We start from the raw sequence: 15,652 nt of genomic DNA on the forward strand, positions 1-15,652 counted from the left end.
TCTGATTTTTTTTTTTAATGGTGGCAGTTGGGTTGTTGCCCACCAATTATCAACCTAGAAGCCAGATGGCAAGAAGAATACAATTTATATAGATAGCTACAGGATGATTAATCTCAATTCAGCTAAACTCTGAAGCCTGCACGTTTCAAAAGCATGAGACACAGTTCCGCGAAGCTTGGTTTTCTTAATGGTCTCCCTTATTCCAGAAACTGAATCTTGAGCCTCACAGCTGAGCATAATTCATCTGTGACATTGAGATTGCTGTGATGTGCTTCAGTCTGCTCGTTGATATTTCTCCACAGGTCCAGATCACTTGTCTTTTACAACCAATATTCTCACACACACGTCTCACATATTTGGTGCTCCACTATGCTCAGGGTACTCAGCAAGTGCTTTATTTAAACTACACAAGAATTATGTAATTGCTTCTCCTTCTTATAATTTTCCCTTTTCCTATATCGTATACATTTTTTAAAAGACACACTTGCAACACTAAACTCTAACATGCATGACTAACCTTATCAAAATATCTCTCAGCATTTTTCAAAAAGGAAAAAAAATAAAATAAAAACCAATCCCTAGATACTAAAACTGAAAACAGTTTTATGCTTAAATAGCAACTGACATCATATAAACACATTTATAATCTTCATTGATTAAATAGGTCAAGGATTCATTACTGGCATCTTGTAGCCAAGTTAAGTCTCACAGTTCTAGAAAGCAACAGAATTCTCATCCAACAGGCACCGATGTGTGGAACCAAGCAGCCAGTTTGAATTTCTTTTTCAGCACAGGTCAGAGGCAAAGGAGCACGTCACAGTAAAATGTTCATCAGAGAGGATGCGTCCTGGAAGGTTTGCTTGTTGTGCTCTGTTCTGGGGAAGTGATTCACACCCCAGCTGTGAAGATGACTGATGGCTTTCCAGTCAGAGGAGACTCCCAAAAGATAGTCATCATTCAGTCAACGAATAGGTATCCGGCTGCATCCCAGGTATGAGGATAACAAAGTGATCAGACAGGGTCCCTGCTCCCAGAGAGCTTACAGTCTAATCAGATAGGACTGTGAAGGAAGGCTCAGTGAATGAAACCCATAGGCTGGGCCTGCCCTGCTCAGGCAACACACTGAAGAAGCTGTGGACCTAGCCCTGGGATCCAGGGCCTTGCTTAACTTTATCAAGTCATATAGGAGCTTGAGATAATCTGAATCTTGTGAAGTGTTACGGTCCATTACTTGACTTAGGTTCCCATGGAGACCACTAATACAACGCTTAGGAATATTCAAGGAGACTGTATTTAGTGTGGCCAATTCAGCACAGATGATCCTGTCAACTAAGTGACCATTCCCTAAAGAAAGAGGGGCTTCTCTGTAGGACTCTCATTTCTTTCAAATTGTGGTGGGAAGCACTCTGCTACACCCTGAATTGGCATGCCTTGATTACCTGGAGTTCTCCAAGTCACAAAAAAAGTCACACATAGAAAGCACAGAAAATTGAAGCCAAGACAATAGATAGGCAGAGAACTTAATACTCCAGCCCATTTAAATGGGAACTGGGTGCCAAGAAACTGCCACACTCCACAAACAGCACAATCTATTTATCTGCAGAACTGTTCCCTCCAGTCCTCTCCAGATTCACCTACTCTCTGACAAAGATAGATCTATGATGAAGTCACTACAGAAAGAGCCAAAACCAGTTACAGGAATAAGAGAAACTCATAGGCTTGAAGAAGGGTGAACACAGAGAAAGGCCTGGCCATCCTAGACAAAAGTCAAGATGCCCCTAGTAACTGCACATCACACAGGCACACAGACAGACACACACACACACACACACACACACACACACACAGAGAGAGAGAGAGAGAGAGAGAGAGAGAGAGAGAGAGAGAGGCAGAGACAGAGACAGAAACACACACACACACACACACAAACAGAAAGACAGAGAAGAAGGAAAGAAGCATACCATAGAGGGACATCCACAGCTTCTTCCCTCAGCATTTCCTTCTGCAGCATCTGCACTCCCAGTGCAAAATTGTCTCCTGCCCGTCTCATACATCATTGCACTCATCTGACTTTGCCTCTCACATGGAGCTCTGAAAAAAACCTCCTCATCTATCTCATCCTGTCGTCCCTAATATTTTTTAAAAAATAAAAAAATATTGACTTCAAGGCCTTACCTTTGCTTTACTCTTAGGGACTAGAGTCTACAAAGCTCTTTGGTCTGTGACTGGAGGACGGCCTTTATATTGACTGGTCCAATTGGTGGGTCTCACTCAAGGCTACTTTTGTCTTCCTGGAGACACTTAGCAATTTCTAGGGACATTTCTGGATTGTCCCAGTTACCAAATGCTGATGGAGGCCATGGAGATTGCTACACATTTTACAATGTGCAATACATTCTCCAAATGTTAACTGTACCCATGGGGAAACCTTGAACTACAGAGATGGAAGAGAATCCTCACTAGTCATTCCCAAAGTACCACCTCCTTTTCCTGCCTATTTTTCAATAGCTAGGCTGAACTCTAAATAGCTAGGGGGGACCACATGTGACAAATGACTTTTTTAACCAACCATCCAAGGATAAAAGGGGTGTAAGAAAATCAACCATGAGTGAGGGTAAAACCCTTTTCCACAGTCATTCTCATTTAATGAAACATTCCCACTCACGTGATCATACTCTGATTATAGGCCAGTCTGGATTGTCAAAAGTCCCTGCTCTCTTTTCTCTATCTCTTAAGTCAAATTAAACTTGCCAGCATCCTTTGGGTTGTTCCCATCAATCTGATACCCTGAACATTGTCCTGTCAACCAATTTCATTTCTCTAGAGGAGGTCACATGGGTGCTTGTGTGCAGAGAGCACATCACCTGTTTTTTTCTAAGTCATTTTGCATATGAAAACATTTAATGCCCTCATTTCTTATCCCTTCCTTTTAACAAGAAGCACAAGGCTACAGGCCCTGTTGTTCTCGGGGTAGAAAATAACATCACAACAGAGGCGACAGCAAATCACACCACGTACAGCTTCATAGTTCACAGAAAACTGTGTACATTTGTTCCCCACATAGGACATACTTCAAAGTAACAAAATAATTTTTTTTTTTTTTTTATCAACTGTAGTGTCCATTCTTCCCATCAGAAGCCGATTGTTCTTGTCCCTTCATGGTACATAAATAGCACAGAAAAGTAGTCTTTGAAATATTTACGTCCAGCTCTTCATTAATCATAATCCATTCGCTGTGTGCTTTGGTTTGTGTCCCAAGGGTTGGCAGCCTCAGTTCTCACCTTCTCTCCATCCGCGAGCGTTCTTCCCAAACTTATAGACCAGCCGCCGCCCATCCACACGTTCCAGGATTTCTCGCTTGTAGTAATATCTGTAAGAAGAACATGGGTAAAGTGGCCATTCAGCCTTAGCACTGAGGGAGCACCTGCGATGGTGGCCTTGCCCTTGGAAGACTGTGATGTTGCTCACCTCATGGCCCGGCTGAGTTTCTCGTAGGTCATACTACTGTTATTTTTCTTTTTCCCCCACAGCTGAGCCACAGCCTCTGACTTCAGGAACCTGAAGATGCCTTCTGAACGGTCTTCCCATTTGATGAGCCCTGGGTTCTTGTCTGGGTTCAGGAGAATGTCTCGGATGAACTCCCACAAGTGAGTCCCTCTTGGGTCTGATGAAAAGCAAGACACGATGACTTATTAATAGCCCAAATCAGAATGGGAGGGAGGGAAGGAGGGAGGGAGGGAGGGAGGGAGAGAGAAAGAGAGAGAGAGAGAGAGAAAGGGAGAGAGAGAGAGAGAGAGAGAGAGAGAGAGAGAGAGAGAGAGAGAGAGAGCAGAAGAAGTTACAGCTTCTCCCTCAAGATACAGAGCCACTGAACAGTCATCTTACAATGAGCTAGTACTGTTGAAGAGCGGGTGATTTCAGTGGTTTAATCAATGTGAGACAATTGGCTGCTAGCAAAGCCAGGACTAAAGAGTTGCTGTTAACCATGTAATCCAGGCTGAGTTTCTTCTCAGTGTTGCTCACAAATGACCTGGGCTCCATTTCAGACAGCAGCCTTCCGCCATTAAACCTAATACCTCACCTAGTGAGTGACTCCAGCCCACAGCTGTGCTTCAGCTAAATGACATCACTGGAACACAAGATTCTTAACCCCAAGAGCATCTTGAGTAGAGAGGGTTAACACACAGGGGTCAGGGGAACCAGCTTAAAAACTAACCAGTTCCTGGAGTTTTATTTTCCTTCCAGGAAACGCCTGCCATCACCCCTCTGCCATGCCACTCAAGGAACTGCCTGAGTCCCCCTTCATGAGATAAGCTGGAGGAACAAAGAGCAATGCTATCCCAGGTCTCTGTCCTCTCTAGGTGGGACAATCCTGATGTTCTCCGTGCCCCCTCTACCCTATGGCTCTGATAATGCATATATGTTCATAAGGTTTCATCACATGGAAAATCCAACTTCAAGGGAGAGAGTTGAGTCTTCAGAGCAAAGCCATTTCTTAGGACAAGAAAGTGTGATGCACCTCAGCCACATCTTTCCATCTTGCTTCTTGTCCCACCCTGGTTTTTTTTTTTTTTCCTTCAACAAAGGATAATCTTTAACCATCTGTCCATAAGTTACTACCCACTTAGTGTCCTAATTTTTGAGAAAGTAGAATCAGCAGGAAAAAAAAAATCCCCAGAAGGGCCCCTTTCTGAAACAGTCATATAGGGAGTCACTTTGATACAAAGTAAGTGCCACAATTAGAGGTGAAGGAATGGAGACAAAGCAACCCTGCCAGGGAACTCACTGTGCTTTTTGGTGTGAGGCTTTACAGGGTGGTCTTGCTCCTTTTTCATGTCAGGTGACTCTGCTAAGGAGAGAAATGAGAACAGCTCAGTTTACATATCCCCTCCAAGTATCATCCACACACTTGGCCACTATTCGCTGAGTACCCACAGCATGCCAACACTGTTGGGGTGCATGGCAGTGCCAAAAGAGAGGAGAAACGCTATGCAGAAAAATAACGCAAGGACCTGTGGGCATGTGGGGGAGGTGTGGCCACGCAGAGAACCCAAGGACAGTAAGTGCGAAGGGCCTCACTCAGGTCACCTGGCATTAAGTGTTACACAGCCCAGAAAGGAGCCAGTGTGGATGTAAAGAGGAGGGGCAGAGCGAGAGGAGAGAAGTTTTGAGCACTAATGTCTCACAGAATGCTTGAAAGGACTTTGTTCTGAGAGCAGGGGAAAGCCATGGAAAGACTGAGGTCATCTAAAGGATGTTTTTATAGCATAATACAAAAAATGTAAACATTCGTAACAAAGAAGGATGACTTTTAAGCCAGAGGAGTGCCATTTTTTTGGCATGCAAAGTTACATTTTAATCACCTTGACAAAGGGGCCATTGAGTGGCCTGAGCTTAGCACAGAAGGCCACAGTGGACTATGGAAACACAGATTAGTTTAACAAATGGCTCTCTGAGGTAACCCTTTCACTGTCTCCTTGGAGGAGAAGACAGAGGCAGATTTGCGCCATAAAAATGCTTCTAAAGAACAAAACAACCCACTGCATGTTCTCAGCTGCATATGACAGGTTGAAAATTTTAATCCCGGGGAAACAAAAAGTGGATGACGAAGGCTAGAGATGCACAGGGCATGAGAGAGACAGCAGGAGACTGGATGGCATGCTGCAATATGCAGTTACCCTGGAGACACAAGCTCTATTCTTCTACTAGGGGGTAGGATGAATATAGGGCAATTTGTTGCGTAGTTTACAAAGCGATAGGACCAAGGAGTCTTCAGGCTCCCAGCACTGAGATGATGTACATTTAAGAAGTGGAGATGCTAGCCAGCTAAACCTCTGCCTTGGCTATCACATATTATACACAAGTACCAAGCTGTTAGAGCATGGCCCATAAATATAATGTTATAATGGACCAATTAAAAAGGACAGAGGCTGGAAAGATGGATCAGTAGTGAAAAGCACTTGCAGCAAAGGACTTGAATTTGGTTCCCAGCACCCACATGGTGGTTCACAACTATCTGTAACTCTAGTTCCAGGGTATCCACAGGCACCAGGCACACATATGGTTTACACACATACATTTGTGTGTGTGTGTGTGTGTGTGTGTGTGTGTGTGTGTGTGTGTGTGTGTGTGCAGTCAAACCCTCATGTGAACAAAGTAAAATAAATACATCTTTAAAAGAATAAAACTCTTAAAGAAAAGGAAAACTAACAGCTTAGTGGCTTTGCCTCATATGTGTGTTTATGCGTGTGTCTATGTGTGAGTCTGTCTGTCTGTCTGTCTGTCTGTGTCTGTGTATCTCTGTTTGTATATACCCAAAGGCATTTTGGGTATTGTGAGGACCATTGATGATCTCACCCTATAATCAGCAGCTACCTAAGTTTAATACAAAATAGTCCTTAAACACAAGTCAAGCCTTTATAGGAATTCAACAAATTATGTCTCCTCATCTGATAGTATAGCAGAACTTTCTAAGCTAGGGTTCTCTGCTGGGGCCATGAACAGCATTCTAGACTCATTAACAATGTGTACACAGCATCTGATAGAGCACACCACTGTTCAAAAAAGTTTATGAGCCACAACCATCTTTTTCCAGTTAAAGTGATTAAGAAAGTTGGAGATACGGCTCAGGGTTAGAGCACTTATACAAAGAAGGCCCTAGGCTTGATCCCCAGCACCACAAAAGATAAAATGATAAGAGAATTAAGAGAATTACTCCTAATTATAGTTCTTTCCATGTGCCAGGCAATACATTAAACACTTCACATGGCTTATCTTACGTCATTCATACACTAACGATATGTGGTAGGCATTATTATACAATTCATACAAACACTATGAGGCTGGTACTGTTCTCATTCACATCTTGCATTTATGGAGGATCCAAGAAACAGCCTGGAAGTAGAGCCAGGCTGTAAATAGAAATAGTCAGATCCCAGAAGCTTTACTCATAACTCTTTCCTAAATGTCTTTCCAAAAGTCAATCTATTTCCATGGTCTCTTCACCAATAGAAAACAAAGCAGTCATCCCTATGTACTGGTCCTATACTTCCAGGTGTGGGGCCCCATCCACCCACCAATCCCTGGGCCCTTCACACTTTCACATTCCCAGCAGTTTCTCCAGAACTTATGATGGGATGGGAAGAGGGATTGAATAAAAGAGAAACTCCCCATTCTGAGTAAGAATTTCTCTCCTGGCATCAATGCCAGCAGAGCCTGGCCCTATGTGGCTTTCTCTGAAATCCAGAAGGACCAATACACAGAACTAGAAAGGACACCACTTGGCCCCCTGCAGTTCACAAGACAAGGTTGCAACACCCCACCAGGACATGATGACATTGAGACAGGCCTGGCACCAACCCTGGTTTCCCAGTGATACATCATCCTGACAGGGCCACGTTGTTCCGGAGACAAAGAATGGCATTTACCCAGCAGGCCACAAGCAAAGCTCATTTTCCAATGAGATCCAGAAGGGAACAAGGCCATGATTTCAGAGCCAGGGATAGCTTTTAGAACAACACAAATTTCTTAGCACACTGGCCTCACTCAGTGCATGGGGCCAACCTGCCGTAGAATGCATCACATCGGGGTTATGGTCTCCTTAAAAACTGGATGAAAATGTAAATGTTCTCCGCCAGAAATTGTAAGTGTGTTACACTAATGAAGTTTGTTCAGCCATTCCACGGATCCCTTACTGACTTAGGGGGTTCACAGACTCTATATTAAAAGACTGGAGGAATTATCTTTGAGATGTCAGCCATTTCCTCACGGTAGACCTACTTTCAGCTCCTCTCTCTCTCTCTCTCTCTCTCTCTCTCTCTCTCACACACACACACACACACACACACACACACACACAGAGAGAGAGAGAGAGAGAGAGAGAGAGAGAGAGTCCAGATGTTTCCATCATCACATGGGAGAATAAGGAATCTAAAGCAAAAAGATGACTGCTCTTTCCAGATCTTCTTCTCCCGCCAACAGGCAGAGGAAGCCACAAAAACCCCACCAGCCTTAGCTCTAAAGCTTTTGATCATTTAATACAACAGCCTCTCTCCTGCCCCCTGGTCCCCCTCACTGCCACACACCGAAAGCCAGACCTTTGAAGTGAGCTGGGTGGTCAAGTGATTCATTTTTATAAAGTAATGGCTAGCTCTACAGAGGCTGTCCAGCCTGGCTTTCTCTTGTTCAGCGGGGTCTAGGTAAAAGCAGTAGCAAAGGCCCAAGTTCACGGCGCTAGGTGGATGCCTATGCCTTCAGCCTGGCTGCTTCGCAAGAAAGCAGAGATTAGATACATTTGCATATGAGTCAGCTGTGAGCCATGTCTTTACGGGATATACAAATTTCGGCGTTCTAATAGACTGTGCCACCCTAGCTTGAGGCTCAACAAGTCAGTAGATAAACACATCAAGCCTGAGTTGGCATGACTGGCTTCAGGACTATCAAGCAGATCGGGACACTGGTGGCAGCCATTTTATGGAATGGGCTGATGACAGAAAGGAAAAAAAAAAATCAAAACAAAGCCGGCTTCCCCACCTGCACTATCAAGGAGACCATCAGTTGACACGGCTCAGCTTGAACTTGCATGAAAACATAGAAAGATGTTTAACTGCACCCTACTTTATAGGAACTTGAAATGGCATCACTTGGACAGATGGCAAAGGTCTTTGCAGGCATTCTGGCCCCATCTAGTAGAGACTAAACTATTCTGGAAGGAAACTGACTTTCATATGGTTGCAATTAACATCCTACCAGACCTAAAACCTCAAAGACAACTTAGACACATCAACTTCAGACACCAAGATGATTTTTTTTTTTGAAAGACATTAACTCTGATAAAAAGCTTGGGTTACTCATCTTGTTTTCCAGCCTGTTACTGTGGCTGGATGAAAATTGGAAACAGGAGACTAGGAGGTGGGCAGAAAGTGGGGAGGCAGATTCATAACTTCATTTCAAGGGCCGTCTAAATCTATAATATGTGGCTGCAGAAGACAGTACTCTCTGCTGTTACAGCTTGTAGATATGAGCTGCTGCCTTGAGCCCCTGCTCTTCTGAGATTCTAGAAGATGGGGAAGGCAGACCAGGAGTGAGGTGACAAAGCTGTGACTTCCTAGGAATCTGGGGAACTTAAAAGCCCTGGAGACTCTCCAAGCAGTTGGTTCAACTTTATCCTGAGTTGACATCTTTTGCCACATGTTAAAGACCCAACAGGAAAGACAGAGAAGGTGACAGTACAGGAAGTTGGAGTGTAAGCTACAGGGTGACTTGGGTGCTTTCCTCAGCCCTGAAGCCACTAGTCTTCTTTAGGTGGCAATGACTAGACTGTTCCACCGTGGTGGCAGACACATTGCTGCTCTTCTGACGTTGATCTTCCTCCCTGCTTTAAACAAATCACTTCAAGGGATACACACTAAAGGCTGTTTGGGAGGAGGGAGGCCCTGCTTTGAATCCCAGCCATAATTCCAGAAGTTTCCAGTTCTCTCATTCAAGGGGCTTGACCCAAACCAAACTTCAAACAAAAGCTCTCGCACTCATTAGTTTAGTTCATCTGACCACACATTCAACCTAAACAAAAGAAGAGGGCGGGTCATTGCTTAAATCTGTGCTTCCTTTCACACAGATGCTGCTAATTTTCAGGTCCATCACTGCCCCCAAAGTCAATTCCTGAGATGAATGCTTCTCTTACAAATGATTTCTCAGCTGCACAGACATGAAGAGGTCCAGAAATACCCAGGTCAAGGAACAACACAAAATCTTTTGCTCAGCTAACTCTTAGAGTGCAAATATGAATGCACCTCTTATCTGAAAGCCCTCTCCCAGACCCAGTGTCCAATGTGCCAACCTTGCTACAGCCTTTGACGAAACATCGCAGATAGCCCCTAGTTGTAGCCAATCATGACCAAAACAATTGATACAAACACAACTGACCCAAGTGCAGATACCCTGATTCTAGAGTGCTGAGGAACCACTAAGGTAAGGCTTCAAAATGGAGGGATGGGGGTCTATGTGGGCAGGACTGCTGTCCACGCTTCCAAATCTGCAGCACGCGAAGAAGTGTTTTGAGTTCATTGTTCTCGAAAGCCAAACATAGTTCCAAAAAGTATGTTTGGCATGCAATTAAAAAATTAAATCCAGCCTACTCCCCCCACAAGAAATACAAGTAAAACTACCAGGTTTAGCTCCAAAACAAATGTTTGTTTGTTTTTTTTAAAGAATAGAGAAAAGCACAAGGAATTTTCATGGTCTCCAGAGACTAATGACACAGAGTAACGCAGGAGGATACTTCTGAGCTGATAATCGTATGCATACAGGCTGGGAAGCATGGCCACTCACACAGATGACAACCTAGTCCATTCCCCAACTTCCTAATGAGAAAGACTCCAGTGAGATAGAAATTGGGGTGGTGGTGAATTTTAATGAGAGTTAATAAGCACAGGCAGGAGGCAAAGCCAGCCCGTGACTGGACAACTTACCAACTGGAAGGTGACTGGAGGTTGTCATGGAGATCTGGGCCCGGCAGAAAGTTTTACTGTCCAACAGATCTGCAGGAAACAAAGGAGGAGAGGGGCATTGAGAGACCCTCCTGATGACAGAACTCTGAGGCAGAGCAAGCACGTAAAAGGGTCTTTGGCGTCAGGGAGGTAGTTACCTACTGTGCTACCATAGCTGGGATCATAGAGATAGCTCTCTTCTTTCCATGTGTTCATGATGGAAGGATCTACAGGGAACAGAGAATGGGACAGGTCAACAATTGTTATGCCTGGGTTGGAGAACTCTCACTCTAGGAGTCTGACTGCTCATCTGAGAGGTGTGAGGAAAGGAAGAGGCAGCCACGAGAAGGAGTAAGACTGCTTCAGCTGTGTCCTACTTTATGACAACGCCAGCCCAGTTTTCTCCCAGCATCGTGAGAACAGCTTTATTATAGTCCTAACCTTGGAAGATACACTCACTACCCTTCAAGCTATAGAATCCTATCCTGAACCAACGCTCCATCCTTCTGGAAATTGTTCCACCCTGGGTGACCTCCTTGACATCCTACCACAAAGTCACCAGGATAATTTAACTCTGGAGTGGACAGAAATCTTTGTTGGAGATGAATAAATGTATAATAAGGAATTAATGAGCATTCTTCTGTCTGGTGGCAATGGGGAACTGATGGCAGGTTTTTGTTTTTCAGGGAAAAAAAAAACTGGCCAGTTTCCTCACAATTCCTTCACTGCTGAAATTCCAAGAGTAGCTCCCTTAAGTTGAGTGATAGCAACTGCCATCTAGGTCTTCTTTAAGTAGCTTAAGGGTTGACATAAAATTCTCAAAACTTCGGAGAAGGGGGCGGGGGGGTAGGGAGTTCTCAAACCGCACAAATAGCTGTTAGGCAGGGGGCCTTGCTTCATTTCTGGGAGAAGCAGAAATTGCCCCCTCACTGCCTGCTCCTTCCCGTGAAGGCCCATGTGTCAAGAGTTAGTCGGAGTGAGACACACTCTTAGGATTTCAAATCAGAAGGAAACTCCCTTCTACCTACCCCAAGCAAGCCCAACCCCCACACGACTGCCAGGTCCAGGCCAGCTTCCAACACAAGCATTCTCCTTGCAGGCTGGCCAAGAGCTTGATGCTCTCACCTCTTCCTGCCATCAAGCTCTTGCCTCCTCCCCCCCCCCCCACACCAGCCCCCCTACCCCCATCCCCGATCTAGGCTGCTCTGGCTTCCCCAAGAGCCGGGTTCCACACTGAGGGCCAGGATGGCCAGCCATTGGCTGAGCTCTGTTTTGTTTTTATAGCATAAATACTATAAAGCCTGACTCACTGGCTAAGTCCTCCTGTTTATGACATGGGGATTTAGCTGGTATTTTGAACTCACAGATACATGTTTGGACACCCCAAGCCCAATGTCTTAGGGTTACGCCCTCTGTCCTTGTTGGGTCACCTTGCACATCTGGTGTTGTCTCTAAAAAACAACCCCCAAAGAGCTTTGGGGGGGTCTCTCTGTGAGCTTCTTCTCACCTCTTCCCAGAGTGGACCTTCTCCACCCTCAAGCTCAGCTTTTCTGAACCAGCAAAGCAAGAATGTCTAGACGGTCAAGGACAATTATCAGCTTCTTTGGGGCCTCTCCAATATCACCCTGGTCCCTGAAGTGAGACTATATGTAAGGCCAAGGCCATTCTCTAAGCCAAATCCTGATCTGTCTCCAGAGCTTGGGCAGGCCTACAAAACAGAGCATCCAAGTTGAAGGACAGGCCTAGGAAGGCCTAATTAACATGTTTAGCAGCTATTTTTTTCTTTAATTATGGTAGACCAGGGCCCTTATAAAAGATTAAATAACCACATGGGCTAATTTTGATGCCAAGTGACTCAAAAATTACCCCTAGGTCAAAATCTGTCCTTGGTGACTGGCACGCAACCCTCAGGGAGACCTGAGGTAAACTCTTTCAGCCCACGTGACCTATAATCTACCTGATGTGAACATAGGGAGTGACCTAGGAGCAGTGGCACCTGCTTGTATTCTGTTCTGTTGTACCCATGAAGTTTGGGGTACAGAGGAAAAGGAACCAAAAATTAATGTAGAAATTATGAAACTATAGACTTTCTCAGAGCCCGAGATAGAATCTTTCAAGCAGAAATAGCCTTAAGATAGTGATTGGGCTCTACAGCCACCTTTTAAAATCCTTGTGGAATGGGGAGACCTGGTGGTACTCAGAGGAAGGATAGCAAGTTACCAAGAAGAGACTTGATATTCTAAGAGCATATATAGGGGGAGGAGGTCTCCCTCAGTCACAGACATAGGGGAGAAGGAGAGGAAGGAGAGGAGAGGAGAGAAATGGGAGGGAGGGAAGAATGGGAGGAAACAGGGGAAGGGCGAACAATCGAGATGTAATATGAATAAATTAATAAAATTTTAAAAAAAGAATAAATTAATAAAAAATTTTTGAAAAAATCCTTGTGGAAGCTCCCTCGTTGTAAAGCTCACACTCATGGAGGTGGGAAAGCAAAGACTTCCCTCCCCTTGCTTTTCTGAATTCAGCCTTACTTTCTCTGGGAAGGCAGCCCACGCTAGAGTCTGTATTTACCCGGCTACTGGCCTTGGATCTGGATGGTCTGGATGCTATGACTGGCAGAAAGTCAGCTCACCACAGGTCTACACATTAGACATAATTGGTTGCCACTGGTCCCAGGGGCAAGAAAGAGGCTACAGCAGAGTGGCCCATTGGAGGCAGAGAGGTGAACTCCGTGGATGCCTGCCAACTCTTCTCCCATGGTCTCTTGTTCTCCTTTCCCCTTATTCTCCCCAGGGCTTTGCCTAGCCAAGTTGGCTCCCTCTGCCTCTCACCACTCACCAGTTTGTTCAGTCTTGACAATGACATTGTGTGTGGACTGGAAAAGGTCACTGCTGCACTGGCCTGTGAAGGACAGACGGGAAAGTCAGAGTCAAAACCTGCCACTTTGGTAAGGACTGAGCTGGCTCCTTTGAAGACCTTCTGCTACCTTGCCGCCTTCCTGGTTTGCCTCTGGGAGTCTCCCCAGTGAACCCTCAGCACACCAAAGCCTGGGACTATCTCTGACCCCAGAGAACTAGTAGCCCAGGGCATCATTTGGTGGTAGAAGTAAAGAATGCCATGAGCCAGAAGGCCACCTTCTCCAATACTAGGAGCTGCAAGGCATTTGTTATTCTAGTCTCAGTCTCCTCCTGTGTCAACTCAGGGGTTAAACTGCACAGAGCTACGTACATGACACCTATGGTACTTTCTCACACTAAGATATATGAAATGAAAGTGGAAGTGCCCAGAAAGGCATTTTCACTTCACTAGCACTTAAGGCTTTGATTTTAAACTCAATCCACCCCACCCTTATTAAATTCATCTTTCAGACACATCTGGATAAAATGTCATGAGTGTTCCTTTACCTATGTGTTCAGCTCTCATACACATGGTTCCTGTCACAGAGCTTCATCTTGGTTTTCAACTCCTCTCGACTATGATGTATAAAGGCACAGATGTCAATGAGCCTATAGTGCTTTTCTTCCCCCCCCCCCCCGAGATTACCAATAGGGTGTATTTCTGACTTTAGTTTTCCCCATCTTTAAAACGGGCACAGTATTTTTCCATAAGATCACTTGATGACTCAATTCACAGTGGAACTATATTCACAACAAATGTAAACTAATGGAATATGTAGAGAAATTCCAACCGAAATTCCCAGAGCAGAAACCCCTACCATTTGGTACTCACAGGCAAGAACAGCAAGACCAAATGAGTAATGGAAGGTCAAAGGTGGCCACCACACCTGCCAGGCCTCCCTGCCTCATGGTTCAGTCAGACCAAAGCTTTACAGGAGTGGATATATTTAAAGGAGCTATTTATAATTCTTGAAGTGTAAGTCTACTCTTTGCAAAGATTCCTGAGGGTTATTTAAATAATAGAGCCTTGTTGTTTGATTCTGGTAAAAACAAAAATGAGTAACCACCACCATGAGATGAGTGGAAAGAAGAGAATGCCAGGCTGTCAGATGAGGTCATCCAAAATGGCACAATGGCTGCCAGCGTCGCTGCCATGCTCCCTGCTGATGTGGCTGCTGTCCATGGGGCTCTAGAGCTTGCATTTACTGAGCCCTAGTTACTTGTCAAACACAATCTCTGCTGGGGCATAAATGCACTTTCCAATAAGTGCTCACTCTCTCTCCTCCTCTCCTCCTCCCCCTCCCTTCCCGTGTGTGTGTGTGTGTGTGTGTGTGTGTGTGTGTGTGTGTGTGTGTGTGTACTGTCACCATGGACAATTTTCAAGGTGGCCTCTGTGTATGAGGTGAACCTTGAAGAGTAAACCTTGAAGTTTTAGCAACTATTCCAGAAGTCACTGCAGAATCCAGCCCATTCGTTCCGTTTGCAATGGTATTTTAATTATGAATCTATTTTTAAATACCTATCTTTATTATTTTTAATTATGTGAGCCCTCATGTGTATGCCTCTGTGTGTAGATTCATGCATGTGAGCACACATGCAGCATGGATTGTCATAGGTGTTAGATTCCCCTGAAACTGAAGTTATGAGAAATTGTAAGGCTGCAATGTGAGTGCTGGGAACCAACTCAAGCCCCCTGCAAGAGCAGCGCAAGCTCTTAACTGCTGAGCTACCTCTCCAGCCCCACCCACAAGCCATTTAAAGAAAGTGATGGGGGTGGGGCTAACCTTTTCCCCTCTCACAGATCTAGTTTCACTTGCCTTCCTAACTACACTAGGCTCCCATTTTAAGAAGCTGGCTCTGGGTTGGCTATGCTGGTGCATTCCTGTAATCCTCAGACTTGAAAGGCTAAGTGAAGAGGATTTTGGGTTCAGGGCCAGCCTGAGTGATGTAGAGAGCTCAGTGCCAGCTATAGAATAGCAACAATCTCAAGATAACAGGAACATTTTTAATTCAAAAATTTAAAAACCTGTATCAATACATTTTTAAATTATTTTTTTAAATCATTGATCTTCAATAAGCAAATGAATGACCGAGAATTAAATTATTAGATTCTGTTAGAATCTAATCATAATGGAGGGCTGGAGAGATGGCTCAGAAGCTAAAGGCGCTTGCTGCTCTCACAGAAGATCCAGCTTCAGTACCCAGTGCCCACATGGTGGCTCATACTCATCCATAACTCCAGTGACAAGAGAATCCAACACCCTCTTC

At 44.7% G+C, this 15,652-nt stretch overlaps 1 protein-coding gene across 4 annotated transcripts in view; it reads right to left on the minus strand.

Moving 5' to 3' along the window:
- Positions 1-2,719: 2,719 nt before the first annotated feature.
- Ehf (ETS homologous factor) overlaps positions 2,720-15,652 on the minus strand; it is a 48,154-nt gene continuing 35,221 nt past the window's right edge. For all 4 annotated transcript variants that reach the window (XM_051144243.1, XM_051144242.1, XM_051144241.1 and 1 more), the window contains 6 exons: positions 13,326-13,388; positions 10,646-10,714; positions 10,470-10,538; positions 4,787-4,849; positions 3,469-3,664; positions 2,720-3,370 (listed from right to left, as the gene is read on the minus strand). In XM_051144243.1, the coding sequence (XP_051000200.1) occupies positions 3,271-3,370; positions 3,469-3,664; positions 4,787-4,849; positions 10,470-10,538; positions 10,646-10,714; positions 13,326-13,388 (560 nt within the window). In that variant the 3' untranslated portion in view covers positions 2,720-3,270. The remainder of the gene's footprint in view (positions 3,371-3,468; positions 3,665-4,786; positions 4,850-10,469; positions 10,539-10,645; positions 10,715-13,325; positions 13,389-15,652) is intronic.

This window comes from Acomys russatus, chromosome 4 (genome assembly GCF_903995435.1).
Source record: "Acomys russatus chromosome 4, mAcoRus1.1, whole genome shotgun sequence".
Classification (NCBI taxonomy): Eukaryota; Metazoa; Chordata; class Mammalia; order Rodentia; family Muridae; genus Acomys; species Acomys russatus.